This window comes from Argiope bruennichi, chromosome 11, assembly GCF_947563725.1.
Source record: "Argiope bruennichi chromosome 11, qqArgBrue1.1, whole genome shotgun sequence".
NCBI lineage: Eukaryota > Metazoa > Arthropoda > Arachnida > Araneae > Araneidae > Argiope > Argiope bruennichi.
This window is the reverse complement of record NC_079161.1, coordinates 2,148,204-2,168,864: the sequence shown is the minus strand read 5'-3', so window position 1 is coordinate 2,168,864 and position 20,661 is coordinate 2,148,204. Positions and strand designations below refer to the sequence as shown.

The 20,661-nt window shown below is 27.9% G+C and overlaps 1 protein-coding gene across 2 annotated transcripts in view; it reads right to left on the bottom strand.

The window, feature by feature from the left end:
* The window catches only part of LOC129957094 (ubiquitin carboxyl-terminal hydrolase 8-like), a 55,227-nt gene that overhangs the window by 29,781 nt on the left and 4,785 nt on the right, over nucleotides 1-20,661 (bottom strand). Inside the window, exons 2-8 of one of the 2 annotated variants that reach the window (XM_056069239.1) lie at nucleotides 18,991-19,149; nucleotides 17,137-17,249; nucleotides 15,712-15,850; nucleotides 12,608-12,690; nucleotides 12,376-12,515; nucleotides 10,681-10,843; nucleotides 5,866-6,025 (exon numbers count right to left, since the gene is read on the bottom strand). In XM_056069239.1, the coding sequence (XP_055925214.1) occupies nucleotides 5,866-6,025; nucleotides 10,681-10,843; nucleotides 12,376-12,515; nucleotides 12,608-12,690; nucleotides 15,712-15,850; nucleotides 17,137-17,240 (789 nt within the window). In that variant the 5' untranslated portion in view covers nucleotides 17,241-17,249; nucleotides 18,991-19,149. The remainder of the gene's footprint in view (nucleotides 1-5,865; nucleotides 6,026-10,680; nucleotides 10,844-12,375; nucleotides 12,516-12,607; nucleotides 12,691-15,711; nucleotides 15,851-17,136; nucleotides 17,250-18,990; nucleotides 19,150-20,661) is intronic. The other variant, XM_056069238.1, reaches the window with a different exon arrangement.

The following is a 20,661-nucleotide window of genomic DNA, read 5'->3' as shown; positions in this document are numbered from 1 at the left end:
AGGAATTAAAATTGTATAGCATTCAAATAAACAGACATAATTTTATATATATATAGATACCAAAATAATTTTTTTAGATTTTTTAATGCATTAAAATTGAAGGAAAAAAACCTAAAAAGCAACTAAATTAGTATCATACATGCATATACACAAATACACACACACATATATACATATAAATATGGTATACTTACTGTAATATTTTCCAAGTTATCAAGGAATAATACTAAAATTTCAATAAATTCTTAACTAAAATTTTTAGAAAATCTTTTAAGGCGCTCATTCACAACTGTTAGATAAAATTTTGTCAAATTTCAATAAGCTAACCAATAGTAAATCAGAGCTAAAACATGCACAGATTTTAAAAAATTATCATAAAAGATTTTGTATTTTCTGATTATTAAAATAAAATGTTTAAAAAGAAAATGAAACTGAACATTAGCCCAAGTTACACTTGTACAAAAAAATGTGAAATAATTTTGCACTTAATCAATGATAACATTTTCTATATGCATGAATACTATAGTTTGTAATGAGCATGTGTCAACAATAAGAAAAAGCTATAATTCAGAAAATTGCTTTAAAAAAAAGCAATTGAATTTAGCTTTTACTCTACTCACAGTGCTCATAAAAAATTTTCATATATATATACACATTTTTTTAAAAATTAACATGTAAATTTATAATGAATTACAAAAATTTTAAGAATTATTCACTGATCTTTATTTACATTATGCTGATCTATATTATATTATGTAGGCTATCTAAAAACTATATAAATTAATAAGATTACAAATATGTAAATTATATCTATAAGTTAATAAAGTAAATTAAAATTAACAGATCTTGAAATTATGTTTATCCATACGTTCTACTGATAATGAACTTACTACAAAGTCAATAATTGGATATCTTATGACAGGAATTTTTTTAATGCTTTGTTTTTGCTCTTTTTGTTAAATAAGTGGAACAAAGATTAATAAGAAATTTTTGTTGAGAAACTCTAAGGCAATTAAGGAAATGTTAACCATTCTTTAAGAAGTTAATGTACAAAAACAAACAGCTCTTTTCGAATTGAAAAAAACATTTCAAAGGAGGGAGTAAATTCTTCAAAAACAGGAAGACTGGTGAATTCAAGCAACAAAGAAGACCTCAATCATATTTCTAGTGTTTTACAATAATGGTTTTCTTGTCCAAATAATGTTGGCCTGAATTCGGGAAAATCCTCCATCATCATGATTTTGACAAAATATTAAGAAGTGAGAAAATATTCGGCACAAGCAGGCGAAGGAGAATACAGATGCCTATGGCGTCACGGAGACAAAACATTAATGTGCTTGAATCACTATATAAAATAAAATATAAAGAGGCATAAAAATAATACAATATCCTATGTACAATTAACAAATGCTAGGTAGCCAGGTTGGTTAGTTTGTTGGATTTTATTGGTGTGTCACCAATAAAATGACGATAACAATGATGAAGAAAACATTGCATTAAAATGTGTAAAATGGTAACATCTACATGGTATGTCAAACATATTGGTGCTTCATTGTCAATCAACAAATGTTTGTGAGTGAGTAAAACACGCATGTCCTATGCGAAGATGAGTCAGTTTTGCATCAATCTCTTGCATAAGTAAGGCAAGCCACAAATTGACAGAAGTTTTAACTGAATAAAACTTAATATGGACCTGTGTATCCCAGTCTTTCTACTATAACTGATTAATAAAATTCAGTATATACAAGAGATAGCAGCAGAAATGAAGAAGCTTCTTTTGCAGCTTTATACGCCAACTCATTTCCAGAAACACTGACATGGCTCGGAACCCAACAGAAAATATTAAAACCTTATTACGAAGGGTACGTAAAGAGGATAAAATATCAACAGTAACTGAGTGAATCCAATTGTTTTAGAAAGGGTTTTCACAGGCCTCATGCTATCAGAATATATACAAAATTTACATTGGGCAGAAAATGCAATCTGCTGAAGTGCACAAAAAATGGTTGATAGTTCTGCAGTAAAGACTAAACAAGGACTGTTGGTATAAATTGGTGTATAAGAATGATAATGATTGCAATGGAAATTAAAAATTTGCTGGAGAACAACCGGAGCTGTTGTAGATTTATCAAAACCAGAAAAAGGATTCAAGAAGGAAAAATCTGGTACATCAAAAGATGGAAAAGTCAAAGGATCAGTAGTTGATATAATAACGTTGCTCAGGTTGAAATCATGTACAATGTTTTTTATTCTCTCACTGAAAAGCAGTATGTGAGAAAGGTGAACATCAAAGTCTGTGGAGAGAAGCAGGAAACTGAATATAAGAAATTGGATGCTGTGGGACACAAAGTGTTCAAAAATGGTATTGAGTGGAAATTTTGTTTCTACATGAATCAAGCGATAACTGATGGCATAAAACATAAAGGCTCTCCACAGATGAAGTGCGGAAAGCTGTATGATGTATGGTAGCCAATCTGCGTAAAACAGAAGGTCAGGTAGATCCATATACCATGCATGCATAATCCATGCAAGATAAAATAACAGCATTTAGATACGAAGAAGGGATGTATGATCAGCATCTCAAGATGTACAAGAGAGCACCTTGAGGATATTTAAGAACTTTTCACACTTCTGCTGTTGCAAGGTACAAGGGAGGAAAATCAGCTTTCTGTCGAAAACCACACCTGAAAAACTGTATTTCCTCAATAATAGGAATAGTAATATTTTGTATGCACAGGATAGGTTCAAGATGAATGCCCCTGTTTCTACAGAAGTGGACACTTACTGTTTTCAGCAGAAAGTTTATGTCCATTCTCATCACACCAACTAACCAATTTGTTGATAGCATTTTGTAATTGCTGCTCATTTAAATGCATGTTATACCCTTGACAAAAGATCAGCAAAGTCACCAACATATAACATTCCAGTTACAGACATTGGCAAAGTATTTAAAATTTCAGTAAAATGAAGGATAAAAAGTGTAATGTTGAGGACACTCCCTTGCAGAACACCCTCAGTCTGAATAAAAGTATCAAAATAAAAATTTCCCAGACATCCTCAAAACGTACAAGTCAACAAGAAATATTCAATAAAACTAGCAAAGTTTCCTTAGAAACCCAAGTCAAGAAGTTTTTTTTTAATCCCAAAACGCTATGTATGGTCATATGCCTTTTCTATGTCAAAGAAAATAGAGACAAGAGTTCTATGAACAAAGGCATTATATATTTTGTTTTCCAAGTAGACAATATTATAAATAATTGAACATCCTTTAGGAAGACCACTTAGTAGGGGCGGAATGCAAGCTTTTTTTCTTTTCCCCCTCCAATTCAAGGACAAGTCAGGCATTGACCATTTGCTCAAGCATCTTGCAAAGGACACTAGTTAGAGCAATAGGTTTGTAGTGTGGAGGGTTAGCAGGATGTTTGGCCGGTTTCAGAATGGGAATCACAAAAGTTTCTTGCCACTGTAATAAAAAATTTTTCTCCCTCCAGACTCTGTTAAACAGATATAGGAGATTGGAGAGTGATACCTCATCCAAATGGCGAAGCATATATGTGATTCCATCTGGACCAGGGCTGGTATCATGAACTTGAGATAATGCTGAAATTAATTCAACCATCTTGAACTCTCAGTTGTATGGAAGAAGTGTTTGAGCATGAAAGTTCAAAGAATGTTTTTTCATGTGATTCTTATTTGCTATAAATGAATAACTGTAGGAATCAACAGTGGAATGTTGTGCAAATTGTGAAAGAATTGGATGTTGTTAAAGAATATTAACAACATCCAATGGAGCAGAGTACGTCTTACTTTCAAGTTTTAAGAACAGGGGAAAAAAATTCCTGATACATTCCATTTGTTGCCTTCACCTTCACAACTGTTTACTTGCAGTACAAGGTGATATTTTATAAAAGAATCCCTCTGACTACAATGGCAATTATGATGAGCAATGGCTTTGGCACATTTGAATGCGATAAGATTTTCTGTAGTAGGTCCCTTTAGAAGATGTTCCATAATGTTTTCTACAATTTGTGGCTATCTCAATAGGCTTCATTCCACCAGAGTTTTTGAAATTTTCGTAAATGTGGTGGACTTTTAGGAACTGTTTTGTCAGTGGCACTTATTAAACATTCAATAACTTTTCATACTGCTTCCATGATGTATGCAGTATTGACCATAGACTTAGTAATTTTTGCTAGTTATTTTAAAGCAGCCCAATCCACTAGCTGGAATAGATAATGCTGTGGTAGATGGGTTCCACAGCTTCTATCAGTATGAGAGATAATTAAAAGGAAATGATATCATTTCCAACTTTCAAATTAAAAAATGATAATAATTCAGGAGAACATATGGTCAAATCGAGGTTATGGAAGGTACCTGTGGGCTCATGGAAGTACCTTTTATCATCCTTATTGAGCAGACAGAGACATTTATCAGTTAAAAATTGTCCAATCTGTCACCAATGAGTGTTAGTACTTCCAGAATCACACAGGAACTATGTGCATTGAAATCACCAATGATCAAAAATGGTGTTGGAAGCTGGTCCACCAAGTTATTAAGTGCCTGTAGGTTAATGGCATTAGGTGGCAAGCAGATACTACAGAATATAACTAGTGTTCTGGTGTGAATTTGTACAGCCACAGCCTGTGGAAGTGTATGTAAAGTTAAAGGTGAGCTCAGGTAAAGGTTTGATGTCAAAATACAGACATCTCCAGAATTATATACTCTAGTGCTTGCATCTTTCCAATCACAATTATAGCCGTGTAGTTTTAATGGGATGTTGGGTGTCAAGAACAGGATGAAAAGTGTTGGCAATGGTCTTGATAACATGAAGTTTGAACTGCATGCCAAGACATTTCTGTGAAAGGAAGGTACCCATTAAGAGAGATGTGTCACAGAACAAGATTAGGAGTTGCAGAAACATTGCAACTCATTTCAAATTCATCCTCATCTTCCGATAGATGCAGTAAATCACTAGAGAACCTTGGGGTCATGAAGTCCATCACACCTGAAGAAGGTATACCCCTGAGGGCACTAATGGTATGTAATTATGTCAATTAAGAGTGAAAAAACATATTTTATCTCAGGTGTGCTCCCAACAGATACAGCATTGTCGCCATGTCCTTTGATGTAATTCAATTATTATATTTCCAACAGTAAATTAATTTTTGAAATAATAATTCAAAGTAAATGGAATTTTAGAAGTTTTAATAAAACACATATGCACAAGAAGGAGATGCATAAGTTTGTATAAAAGTGCACCTTGATTTCATCAGACTTTAAGTTATATATAATATTAACACAGAATGAGTAACATGAATATAAGGTTTACCATATTTGGCATTACTTACCACTTTAATAATCATGCATTACAGTTTTTCTATTTACCTGCTTTTTTACCCTGTACGTTTACCCTGTTATAAGACTAAATATACATTGGTTAGATTACTTAAGAAGAGCAGTATGATGCAATACTGACGTTTAAGGTATATCAGTGGATGAGAAATTAGCGTTATATGTGTAATATTGCACTGTGCTTAATGTGTTATTTACTTATACAGTGTTTATTTGATATTTTATCTGTCACTGTGTACTTTATAATGTGCTTTTTATGCAATTGCTTTATTGTGCTATTGTGAACTTGTATTTCATTAAACCTGTGATGCATATTTTATCTAGTACAATTATTTTGATTACAATCACTGATTGACAAAATCCTGTAGAGAATGTCTATTATGTTTAATACTCAGCGATTTACCGCAAAATTGACTTGTTTTTGTATGTCTTGTTTACCTAAAAATTTCACATATGACTTTCAAATCACATCATATCATATCTACATGAGATCATACATTTTAATCAACTTACCTTAGACATTGCTTGTTTTAATACTTCTAGATGTAAAGAGTAAGAAGATTCATCTTTGGAGTCCCAATCAATTAAAATGACATAATCAGCTTCACTTCGCATATACCATTTTCCAAGTGATGCTGGTGGAAGAACGCCTTCAAGTTTCATTGCTGTAGTGCTTTAGAATAGATCATTTATCAATATTAACAAAATCGATTTAATCAAATACTCAAAAAATAATTCACAAATCACAACTAAAAACAATTAAAAATGGTATTTTCACAATCAATTTCAATCTTGAAACATTAAATAAAAGCAGTTGAAAACTTTTTAACAAATTAGAAACAGAGAAAACTGTGCTTATTTAAAAAGTAATAAATTTTTAGAAAATGTTGAGTTATATTAGAGATCTTCAACATGACCCCAAGCAAGGTCATATGAAACAATTTCAAGGTAATGAAAACCTTCCAAGTAAATCCTTCTTTTAGGTTCTTAAAAAAAAAAAAATTAATTCAGTTTTAAGCAAATGAATTATTTTTTTAAAATGTTCTTTCCCAATTCTTGCATCATAATAAAATGTTTGCAAAATAAATAATAAATGAATTGTGAAATAAATTTAAGAAATGATCAGTGTTTCAGTTAAAAATTGGATCACTATTGTGAAAAAAAAAAAAAAAAAAGACTTAAATCTATACCCTTAAAAGAAGAAGGAAGCACAAGTACAAAAGGATGGAATTCCTAAGCACTATTTGATTATCATAACAAAAATTCCAAAAAATATTGCAAGATGAGGGAAATGTTCTATTCTCAATTTTCTCATATATATCTCAATTTAACTTAACATGGAACATTTTTTAAAAAGCTTCATATTTCAATAAAGAGAATCGAGTACATATTTAAACTCCTTTACCCAAATAGATCTTAATTTGAGATTTATTTATATCAAGATTTAATGTCAAGATTGTATACCAAATTTTATTTATTTATGTTGTTGCAATCTTAAAATTTGGAATTCACATACCATCAAACATATAAAATAATCAATTCTTTCACAGATTTAGTCTAATATTAGTGATAAAATCATATATTAAATTTCATCTACCTTGTGATATTTAGTCACCAAAGACTAAATGAACTGTTGATTGCATGTCAGAAACTGCAATTAAATTGTGGAGATGTCCAGCATGCACATACAGATATGTAATGTAGCATATCAATACAAAAACAGACTTTTTTAATGTATCAATAAACAATTTAAGGGTTCAAGCAACATTATTTATATGCCTAATTTGTAATGCTGCCCAAATGAATGTGAAGAAATCCGTAACATATAAGGCATTTCAATACTGAATATAAAAATTGTAATTATTTAGTACAAGCTGCCTTTATCAATCATCTCATTTGATAAGAATTCTAGTTATGTTTTGTTTGAGCTAAATCTCTTGTCTATAATATGATGCTCATAATTACCTCAACAAAGTATTTTTAAGCATCGAATTATGCTAGACATTAGAGCCAATTGATTTCAATACATTTCTCCTGTTCTGTTTATTATGTAAATTTTCAAATCATCATTGCATCATTACAAATGTAAATGTCAGCATAATTTATCATCAAATATCACATGGTAACTTCATCTTCTTACCATATATATATATATATATATAAAAAATCTTCCTGCCTTAGCTTTCAACAATGGAAGAAAATCATGCAATTAATTACATGATAAAAATACTGGAAACTATCTAAAGTATATATACTTGCAATATTACCTTTTTCTTATCCCTGCCTTAAAATTTTTATGCATTTATATGCAAAACCGTCTCTTTTCATATAAGAGGTTTGCCATTCAAATCTGAAAAAAAGATTCCCTATGTTTTCCCAGTATATATATGCAATATAAGAGGAAATGAATGAACAGTCGGTTAGTTATAAGTGAAAAATGCAAGGAAGTAACAATTTATCATTACTCAAAATAATAGTATAATTAAAGAATGTTTATATTTAAATACAAAAAAAAAATATTTATTGCCTAGAATTTAGCAAGACATATATGTATATATTAAAGGAGGGCACATATTAACTACCTCTTATGCTCTTTAATTATAAGTCACACAAAATTACAAACCTGGGTAAAATAAAACAACAAAAAAAACAGGTTCCTAGGAACAAAGAAGGATTCATGTTTTTATTTATTTTTACCAATTTGTATATTTGGACATCAATTTCTGCAACTTTTGCAGATTTGCAGGGTTTTTTTTTTTTTCCCCCTTATGCAACAAATTTATTTGTAATTTGTTGGACATCTTTTTTTCTCCTATCTTTTTCTTGAATCAATATTTTTAATCAATCATCAATTTCATCAATGTTTTTATGCTTTTTGCTTGCTAAAGCTGTATAATAACTTACACAGTTTAATTTAGCAGACTAATGCAAATCTTTTGAAATTAGAATATTTAAAACACCTCCATAAAAGTCCATGTCATCCTACATAGTTCTTAGACCAATTAAATAATGTTTCAGATTTTAAATTAAATCCACTTTCCATGGCTGATTGCCATGTGAAAAACCAGAATTATTTCTACTACTTTCCAAGTATCAGAAAATTCCTTTGACTTCAAAATATTAGAACAGAAATTATCTCAACAAATTTTGATCATTAAATGAATCAAGCAGTTCTTTGTATAAACTTTTTAGTTTTCCCAGAAAATTTTCAAATTCAATCTTTGCATCTTCTGAACAAACAGGGGAAATTTACATTTTGCAAAAAAGAATTTAAAGCAAATCGATTATTCGTTTTTCACATAATAATCCATCATTCATCAATAAATATGGATTTAAATAAGATGCAGCCATTAAACTTTTTGGGCATGCATTCAAATATTTTTTTAATAACATTCTTTACAAATATAAGACACTGTTAAAAACCTCTTTTTCAGCTTCAATAATTATACTAATATTCAAGCAGCTTGTAATCATTATTCTAATAATGGATTTTTTTATTAATCTCTGACTCAGATTTTTAGTGTCATCAAGCCGCCTCAATCAAAAATAAGCTGTCTAATGTTTTTGCTTCTTTGATTATGCTTTTTTCTGACAAAGTCTTTTATTAATTGTTTAGTAAGAATGAAAATATTTTCATGTAAGAAAGGCACAATTGATTCAGACATCTGAATTTTTTTCAAGAAATGGCTGAAGAATATTAGAATATAAGAGAAGAAGCCAATTTTAGCTAGAATCAATTTATCCAGACAAGCATTTATATTATCATTCATGACAGATACAGGCAAAGCTTTTAATTGAAATCTATGTATTTCTTTATATTGTCTTAAACTTTTAGAACATATTCACAAATACTGATGCTTCCTACCCAGTGGATAAAACAAAATGGCAATTCAGATAAACCTGTAATTTCCACAAAATTTGCACGCCAGCTGGGCTATCTTGAAATATTCTATAAGTTGCTCTAAGAGTAATATCCAATTTCTGTTTAGGATATTTATGTCCATACTGAAATGCACCGTGGATTTTGCGTAGACAATAATAAACTAAATCTAAAATGTCAGTCATTTTTACACAAAAGTTCTTCTTTGATATCTTTTAAAGTTTATATTTAGCCCAACCACACTAATTTATAATAGTAAATGTATGTCCAAACTTGATATAACTTCTTAAAATTCTCAAACAGTTCTTGAGCCTTAAAAATATGAATTTCAATATCTTATAGAGATTCTAATGGCTGATTCACACCAATATCCAACAATAAGATCCATTTGGTATTTTTGTGAAATGTGATTCAAAACTTCATCAAAGCATATTATAAATGTTTGTTTAAAATTTCTTAAGAGATAGTTAAAATCTATTAAACATAATGTAGTACTTTTGGCTATTTAACTATCGATGATCATGCGCAAAAAATATTTCCAATGCATTATTGAATCTATTAAAGTATGATTGTGAAGCAATAAATTTTAATATCAATAAAAATATATCTTTAAATAGATATATAGATAATTAGATTTGTTGAGTCTTCAGGGTAATGAACAAAAAAAATAGGGTGAATTTCTGCATTTACAGTTGCAGATGGTGTATCATTTTTGATGCTTTTGGCAACATTTCTTTTTTTTTTTTTTTTTTTTAATTTCAATATTTAGATATTAGCATTTTGTGGATGTAAAAAAAGAAGTTAAGAAACTCACAATTCCCTGCTCTTTCCCTGTTTTTATTAAATAATTTTTAAATTCCTTACATTTTTTGTGATACCGTGGCAACCCTGTATAATTTCAAATTTTGATTTACATGAACAAATCATACGCACTTTCTCACAGGATCTACTTATTGCATTATCTTGAATTTTGTTCCAAATTTCAAATCAGTACAGTATGAAATTATAAAAAGGCAAAATAATAAAACACAAAACATGTACCTTAAAAAACCAAATCGTAAACCCTATAAATTTTAAATAAACATTTACTCTTCTAAAATTAATTTCTTGTCTGTTACCATAAAGTTCACCAAATCATTAACTTTAATAAATTTTAACTTGGTAGATTTTTAAAAAAATACTTTAGAAAAATTGCACTAAATATTACATTTCAGAATTATATATATTCAAGTTAAAGATAACATAACTGAAATTTAATTTAATTGGCATTCATGATAAAAAACGCAATTTCTTTTTTACTCTTTAAGTTGAAAAAAATTGTTAATGATTAATCACATCTCAATTTGATCTAACAGATTTATCAAAAGATTAAATTATAATTAATTCATTCTCCAATTAATAGAAGCAGCCTATTATAAAATATTAATATCCTAAAGGCAAATCATTACCCAGGCTCAAGTAAATGCTGTGGTATGTTGATGCACTGGCTGTGTTTAATATGAGATTCCTCAAAGTCTTTTGGAGGTCTTGTATCCATAAGAATGATATTGAACTGCTGGTTTGTTAAGAGCGAAAAAAGTTTTGAGCTTGAAATTGAGAGCTCAGGGACATCTGGAAAGTAATTAAATGTGGCTTATTAAAACAATAAAAAAAGAAATGTTCTGTAAAGGAATAAAAAATAAGTAAATAAAAAAGGCCTTTAATTTGTAATACAAAGGAAATAATGATTTTTATCTATATCAATCTATAAAGTAATCTTTTAAATTTTAAAAATCAATGTTTATCTATTTGTTTTTTATACATATCTACTGTTTTTCACTGATCTGGATGAAATTCGGTACACAAGTTTATCAAAACAGGAGAATAATAATGTCAAATTTTTAAAGTCTAAAGTCTATTTCAGTTAATTAAAAATATAAAAATTTTGGCAATGAAATTTTTGGAAAAGATTATCCTACAAATAGCATTTTTAGATCATTTTAAAATTCAAAATAATTATATTTCAAAAATATTTCTTATTATTGTAATGAAAGTCAGACTTATTTTAGTGTCCTTTGAAATATTAAATTCCAAAGTAGATATTCATTTATTTCCATTTTTGAACTATGTTTCTTTTCAAAATATGTATTGCAATTCAAGTTCATAAATGAAACTATTTTTATTTCATTTGATAAATTTTATCTGTTTGATATTTTATTTGCTTTCATTTCATTTAATATTTCATTAGCTACACAGCATGGTTTCTTATTACAGATTTTTAGCTTCATTTCAATTCTGAAATTGATATAATTTAGAATTTTTTCCCCCTCTAAGACATTTTAAACTAAGAAAAAAATGTAAAGAAAATTTTAATCCTCAGAAAATTTCTTATTTAGAAAATAATGATTGCTATCATTTTTTAAATATTTTTAACATTTTTCTTTGAATTATTTTTGAAAATTAACTTTCTTTTCCATGTAATTTCATTTAGTTTTCAAATGCCTCAGAATATTCTTTCATTCCATATATACACATATACGCCTATTAAATATTTGTTATTAAATTAAGCTACTAACAAAACTAAGCAATTAAAAAACACATTTAAAATGACTTTTTTTAATGCAATCATTACTGATAATCAATAATGGTCCAATAAGATCAAAGTATATCCTAAATTTCATTTATTCTTAACATGCCACAGAAAACTCAATTAGTTTCCAAGAGAAACTATTTTTCATAGTATGATTTGTAATGTCAATCCAATAAATATATGTCAATCTTATTCAGTTTATTTATTTATCAAACCAAAATAAGATTTTCTTCTCACCTTAGGAACTATTTAGGTGCCATTAAAAAAAGATCATGTACTTTCTTTATTGATATTAACAAATAATCCCATGTTTTTAGAAATAATAAAAATTTCATATACACAGAAAAAAAAATTTTTTTTTCAAGAGAACTGACAACTTGTAATGCTGCACCAATTTAGTGATTTTTCCCACACTTATTAGTTACATATTAAAATTTGCTCATTGATTCAGTTATAAGCCCTATCCTTAATCACAGATGATGTTGATATTTTACATTTTCAAATGTATATTGACAACTTTACATAGATTTAAATAAACTAATAACATAAACCTGTAACATTATTTCTCTTTCACCTTCAGTTTTTGGTAACTCAACTTCAGGAGTAACTTGCTCAGATGACACAACTACATCAGGTTTGTTGTTTTGAAGGGAATTAATCATTTCATTCTTTTCATTTTCAGCTAAACAATTTGCTTCTTGAAGAATGGAATACCTAAATAAGTTTAAATTTTTGAATACCAGTGAAATTTACAATTTATTCTGAAAATTACAAAACAGTATTAAAATGGCACAAAAAACACTAACCTTTTTAAAAGGCTTGCTTTTAAATCTTCTGCTCTTGCAATAGCAGTTTGTGCATTTCTAGAGAGCAATTTACAATCAGGATGCTGAAATAAAGATTTATAGCATTAAAAACCTATAACAAACAAAAGTAAGAAGAAAGTCACAAAAATGATAGGTAGCAAAAGAAGGGGAGAAGTAATTAGTAATAATTACTTCTATAATAATAATAATTAGTAATAATTTTTAGTAATAATGCATAGATATTAAACACATGCATGTTATAAATTCAAAGGTATTCCCTTTCTTCTAACTCAAGATTTTTATTTAAATAATTAATACCTTATAACTGTTTGAAAATTAAGTAACTGCAGAATTTTCAAAGAAAAAAAGACATTTTTTTCATGAGTCCAAATAAATTTATTCTAAAATAATTTGTCCATTTTGTCAAAGGCATTTTGCAAACTTTTTTGCATCATAATTTTATGTTTAAAAATACTTTTAGTGTTTGCTGAAATTGGAAATAAAGATGTAATGATGGTGTAATTTGACATCAATACCTTCGCTGAAAATTTTACCATTTAAAATTTTTTCCAAAACATGAAATATCAAACTTCTCAGCCAAATTCCCATAATTTTAGCTCAGTCACAAAAATGCATGGCTATCACATTGTCAAAGTGACATACAATGCCTCTTTGCTTTGTCAATGATGTTTATTTTTCTTAAACTGCATTGTTCAGTTTTATTAGTTGTTGAATGAATATATAAAGACTAATATAGTTTCAATGTTTAAATGCTGTTCACATTTCTTGCAACAGACTTTTTTCAATTGACATTATTTCAAACAACCCATTTTTCACTACCAGTTAGACAGAATTTAAAAATTAATAGCCTTTATTATGTTTCATGAGCAAATACATACACTGATGTTATTGGCTAATGTATTGCAGTTCATGAAAAACATATAAATCAAAAATTTTCTTCGTCCTTCCTTTATCCTTCTAAATTCTTTTTTTCAATATTTCTGGTGCTTTAGAGACTTTTCAATACTCAGTTGGCAGATATAAAGCCTCTATGAGATTTCTAAGGTTGCACTCAATTTGATCATCACCATTTCAACTGGATGACAAAGGATGATCTTATAGAGAAAAATCACTAATACAAAACTTTGCAAATCCACCATGAAAAAGTTTTTATTTATTTGTTTTAAAGTTTTGACTCTACACAGAATGCATTATTTTCTGTAACCTATCACATCAATTATTCCATTGTGTAAGGAAAAAAACGTAAAGAATGATGAAAATATTCCGTATGCTTTTCCATTTTTCAATCTAAGTCAAATAAAAATGTCATTCTCAATCATTATAAGATTTGATGGTTACAATTCCATAAGGGGTAGTATGCAGAAAAATTTCTATCCAGTAGATTTATGTCCATACTGAAATGCTCCATGGATTATGGTCATGCAATAAATACCTAGATCAAAAATTTTACAGTCATTTTCACACAAAAGTTCTTTGATATCTTTTAAAATTTAAAATTTATATTTAATCTATCTATACTAATTTCCAAAAGTAAATGCATGTCCAATCTTGGAATAACGTCTTTAAGATTCTCAAACAATTCTTGGGCAGAGAGATGCCTTAAAAATATTGAATTCCAATATTTCCTGGAGACTTTATTGGTTGATTCACATCAATATTTTACACAAGATCCATTTGGCATTTTTGTGAAATGCAGCTCAAAGCTTCATCAAAACATATTACAACTTATTTTTTCATTGTTTACAAATTCCTTAAGATATTTATTCTTTTCTCACTCTATAGTAAAGCAATTTTGTGCATTTTCATTGGCAGCAATACTGGAATCTCATGAAAAAGACCAACTATCATTCAACTCAAAATTGGATTGATCTACTCATATATAGAAAAAGAAGAGTGAATAAAAATGGGGCAAACCTCATGATTACATAGTTGGAAATGGTGTGTTTCATTTCAGAAGCCATTGGCTACAATCTTTTATTCTTGAAATGTTGAGAAATCGGCATTTTGAAGGAGAAAAGAAGAACTGGTTCCTGCTTTTTTCCCTATTATTTTTACATGATTTTTAAATTCTCTGTATTTTTGAATTCTCCCAGTGCCATGATAACACTGGAATGGTGAAGAAACACTGAGATGCCATATGGTGGATTTGTCTGTGTCAGTCAGTGTTGATACATGTGGCCCTTATGAAAGACGTTTTGGCTAGATAATGTTGTTGAACAAGACTATGAGGGATTTGAGTAAATGCACATGGACCCTTAATCTTTGAGATTATGTTAGGATTTCAGTTAGAACATGGGGGGAAAATCTGGTAAGAACTAATAAAGCTGTATTCTGCAACACAGTAAAAAGAAGCAGAGAAAGTTTGATTAAGAGTAGAGGAAATAACAGATTCAACAGAGCAACAACCTTTCAAAGAAATAAGAAAAATACTGCAAACAGGAAAATTATTGACATATGTTGAGAAGCAATACCTTAATAAGGTAGCAGCTACGTGTGTTATACATTCATTTAATGATAATGCTGTATATCATTTTCACCAAAGCAAATTACATTATTATAAATTTGCTTGAGTACTTTTTCAGAATGGAACACATTGTCCAATTTTGAATGGATTCCTATGGAAAAAAAAATCTTTCACTTAATGAGTGTTTTGCATTATGAGCAAGATTTGAGAAGGAATTATACTCAACAAATGAGATTCCACTGTATACTAAAACTCAAAGTGATTTGATATAAAAGCTTATTATTTGCTCATAAAAATATGAATTGGAAATTGAAAATGGTGAAGTGAGCTGATAATTAATATTGAAGTATTAATTATAATAGAAAGTATTAATTTTCACTAATACTTATATTTATAAGAGTGAAAAGAATTAAAAGAAAAAAAAAGCTTTATTTAAACGAAGGGGAGGAAAGGATTGTTTAACCCTTCTTTTAATGAGTGAACAACTTTCAAGAGTGAAAGATGAGTATATTTGTTTAATGTTAGAATTTGGAAAAATGATATGTAAAGCTTAAATTGAAATTATGTAAAATTTCACTAAAACATTTCATAAAATTAAAAATGTTAATAAAATACTTACATTTGCAAAATCCTTGCGTTTTCGTAAAAGAAGAACCAATTCAATAAATCTTGTATATTGAACATAAGCCTTTTCTTCATCTTTATCAATGTAAGAAGCTTCTGCAGCTTTAAAAACCTTTTCAGCTGAAATTACTAAGCTGTAAATAAATGAATAATAATTTAAATATTTTGAAATAATGCTGAGAACAAGGAATACAAAAATATTAAAAGTGACTGCAATTTATTTAAATAGCCTTAAAGTTATCCAAAATTATTTTAAATCATGCATGCAATACATATGTTTTAATAAAAGTTTTAATATTTGCTCTTTTGGGGAGAGACACAGCTTAAGCTTTTATAAATTGTTAGATTAATATTATTTTTTGATATAATTTTAAATCAAGAATGATTAACAAACACTTTCACGCAAGCAATGTCTTTGCATTTAGTCCTTCAAGTTTTATATAAGTGCCGGAATATTAGAACTATAAAGTATTTGAGATCAGCTATCAGACTACTAGATATTAAAAAAAAATCATAAAAAATTAGATTTTAGAATTTAGGAAAAACTAAATGCCATCAATAAGAAAATGTAAACAAAACAGAAAAAAATAAACAAATCAAAACCTTTTTTTTTTTTTTTTGCATATCAAAATTTAATGAAAACAATAAGGAGTTATTAAATATTTCTGAAGATTTTACAAATAAATGTGCTGATTAAGTGTAAGAATTTTTTTATTTCTGTTTGGTTTGTTTTAAATGGAACAGTTATGATACTAAAGCAAAAAAAATTTCCAAATATTTCTTATCTGAGTATGAAAATAATCGCATTCATAGGATTACTCAGAATTTTTCAATATCACATACTACAAAGAAACTGATGATATTCTGACTGAAAGACATTCTAAATCAAGACAAAAGATATAAGAATTAATTTGAAAAGAAAATACTGAAATCATATTTTCAAAAAATAATGAAACAATTTAATAGTTTAAAAACTTAATCTAAAATTATATAAATTCTTAGCTACAGTTTTTATAAAAATTACTGATTTTTATAACTTTATTTATTTATTTTTATTTGCACCTAAATGCCTTGCACCCACAAATTATATCAGTAAATTTCAATATATTTTGAAATATAACCATAGCCTGAATTTTTCTATCACTCATTTCTACTTACAGAAGCCCATAAAAAATTAGATCTAAAATATTTAAATTATAATCTTTAAAAATAATATATGGTGAACTCATTAACCAGCAACTATCCCAAATATGAACCCTTTTAAAATAAAGACATCTGAACTAAGAAAAAAAAATGGCTTTCTATATTCCAAGCCTTATTAGTGACTCGGAAAAACATTCTACTTCAATCTAATTGATAAGTTAAGCAACAAAGATTTTGGCGATATGCATATTAAAGAAAACTTGAAATAATTACTTACATGTTTGTATTTTTTCCTTTAAAAGTATTTTCAATTTTAGATTGAGAATCAAGATCTTTCATACATTTTGCAACATATAACTGTTTTACAGAAGAGGCAGGCATATTGTAGATCTAAAATAGATAATAAATACATGAATATATAAAATGAAGAAAAACTTAATGCTAATATTAAATTTCTATAGGCTCACAAACCAAAACTATTTAAAATACAATATTCTACAGAAAATTATAATTTTAATTAAAATTCTAAGATTTTTCTTATATTAAAACAAAAAAAAATTACTACAGATACAAATATTTTGAAAATTTCGCATCTAAAGTTCCCTTTAGATTACTTGATTATAAATAAGCAAATGTTTAAATAAAAGAGTTGTGTTTGAATTCTATTACTGATGCACTTTTTTTTACTACAATTATGTTTTATGTTTGCTGAAAGATTGTAAAACTTGATTAATTTTAAACTCTTACCATTTGAGTTACCATTGCATAAAAAAAAAAAAAAAAATGTCATAACACTTGCTACAAGTTTGAGGTTAAATAAAAAGAAGGAAGTATTATTTAATTAGAACTTTAAAAAATAGGAAAAAAAAATTATTAAAAATTTCCAGTGAAATATTAAGTCATCGCCTTTTTCATACAACACCTTTTTCATTTTCACTAACAAATAATAAAAAGCCTAGAAAAAAGTGATTATTTCTTCTTCTTATTATTATTATTATTTTAGAATTATACAAAAAAAAAAAAAATAAGGTGCACAAGATAACCAGAAGAGTGTGTGTGTGAGAGAGAGAGAGAGTTTTTTTTTTCAATCAATTAAATTTAAAATTCAACAAACATTACAATTTTATTTATCTAAGCAGTGCTATTTTGAATTTGTGTTACTACACACAGATTAACAGAATCAACCTGCTTATGAATTAGACTCAAAATTTGATACTCATCCTTACTTTAATGACAAAATTGTAAGGGGTTTTTTTTTTTTTTTTTTTTTTTGTAACTATCTGGCATTTATTCTTTTTTAAGAATCAACTTTAAAGTACACAAATTAAATCCACACTTTGATTCAAATCTACAGCTTTGATGCAAAGATCACATAGCATAAACTTCTTCTATTAACTTTTTAAAAATGTTTTTATTTTAACTTGCAGAAGACAAGATTTATCAACAGCCTAAAGACATATGGTTCATAAATTATAATACTTTCCCTTTATAAAAAAGAAATTAATAGATCCAAAGACAATCTTTGAATTTCTTAAATTAATCTACGTGATCGAATGTTTTCCTCAATTGTACGTTATCTAACTGACCACTCTAACTCGGTATTTTAATAATAATGATGTATAAACAAATCTTGGTTAAAAATACAAAAAAAAAAAAAAAAAAAAAAAAATCTTTTTTTTATTGAATAATGATATAGATTTACTTTTTACTCAGATTTAGAAAAGTTCTATACATTATTAGATTAATAATAACCAAATTATAAATAAAATTAATATTTTAAAATTTTACAAAAATTTTTAATTAATGATTATTCTGAAATTAAATAAATGAAGAGATAATGGCAATTTTTTTTCCAACAATCTTTTTTAAATAACCATCCATTTTTTTTTTTTAATTTCTATCACAAAACATTAACACAATTATATATATATATATATATATATGCAGTGGTGGCCAAAATTTTGGACACTTTTGAAAATAGTTATGTTTTTTAACTTTATATGTTTATAGAAAATGTTGCATTTCACAAAATGCCAACTCTTACAAATCATTTTAAAGAGAATTTAATGCTGATTTCAATACAAAAATCAGAATTCAAATATTTGCAATACAAAAAAAAAGGTATTCTTACTTTAATCTGAATAACAAACACAGTGATGAAATGGATTATAATTTCTAACTTTCCTGATAAATCACTGTTCTTGTTCTGGAACCAAACGAATGTTAATAACTGCTAACAGAAGCTGACATCATGTTTAAAGTTGGAACAAGTCATTATTGTGCTTTTTTTCTGTAGAAGAAAGATTGTTTTTTATGTAATCAAATTGCAAGTTAGAAATTTTATTAAACTTTTTAATATACAGGTGGAATTTTTGTAAATATTTCTAATATTTAGTAAAGAAGCAATGATATCAAATCAAAGAATAGATTGGACGCCTAGAAAGAGAACTAAGATTATTGTGTTACAAGAATGTGGCCTTTCTTATACTGAAATTGCAAGACAAGTAGGTGAATCAGTGACTACAACTGGAGTCTGAGTCTTGTTTACGACATCAGGAGACAAATTCAATTTAAAAAAAAAGTAGGAAATGGCTGAAAAAGGTGCACCACATCTTTTGATGATAGAAGAATAAAATGACTATGTATCCAAGATAGAAGAATGTCATCAGTGGTCATCAGAAGTCAATTGAATGATGCTGGTATTTATGTCAGTTCAAGATTATTAGATGTTGAACTAAGAGGTAGAATTCAACTAAAAAATCCTTATAATCCAGAGTATAAAAAGATTACAGTGGGCAAAGGAACATATTAATTCGACCGATGATCGGTGATCTTAAGTTATACAGAGTGATGAAACAAAGATATTGTTATTCAGTAGTGATGTCGAAAATATGTAAGACACAGAACAGGCAAAGAGCTACATCCTGGCTGCATTCAGAAAACTATAAAAAACTCAGTTAGCGTTATGATTTGGTCATGCATGTCAGCAGACAGTATTGATCTCCTTCATGTTATGTATGGGATATTAAATGCAGGAAAATACATTGAAACTATACTAGAGCCAAAACTTACACCTTTCATCAGTGATCTCTTTCTGCACAAAATGTCATTTATTTTTCAGCAGGATTCAGCTTCTTGCCACACAGCAAAAATACTGAAAAGGTGATTTAGAATAAAGAGCTTTGAATTATTATAATGGCAAGGAAGCCGTCCTGACCTAAAAATTGAGAGCTTATGGCACTGTTTGAAAACTCTTGTACATATGAAGCGTTCATCAAATAAAAGAGAATTAACTGAGTCTATAATTGTTTCCTGGCATCATGTGAAGAAATCAGATCAGGAAGATCTTAAACCTCTTGTCATCTCAATAAAACATCAATGTGAAGTTGTAATAGAAAATAAAGGCTACCCTACTAAGTACCGATAACTCACTGCAGTCATCAAGATCTAATGTATCTCGATAATTATTACCGCTCAACTTTTTTTGTATTGTAAATATCTGAATCTTGATTTTTGCATTGAAATCAGCATTGCATTCTCTTTAAAATGATATATAAGAGTTTGTATTTTGTTAAATGTTGCATTTTATATAAGCATACAAAGTTAGAAAACTAAAATTTTCAAATGTGTCCACAATTTTGGCCACCACTGAATATATATATATATATATATATACATGCTAGCCACTTGTGGCGAGAAGCTTTTTCACTGACAACAGTAGTTGTTTTAAACTTAAATTAAATCTTGTATTCATAAATTGATGTTAATTATTCCCCCAAGAAAATGTTTTTATGCATCAAAT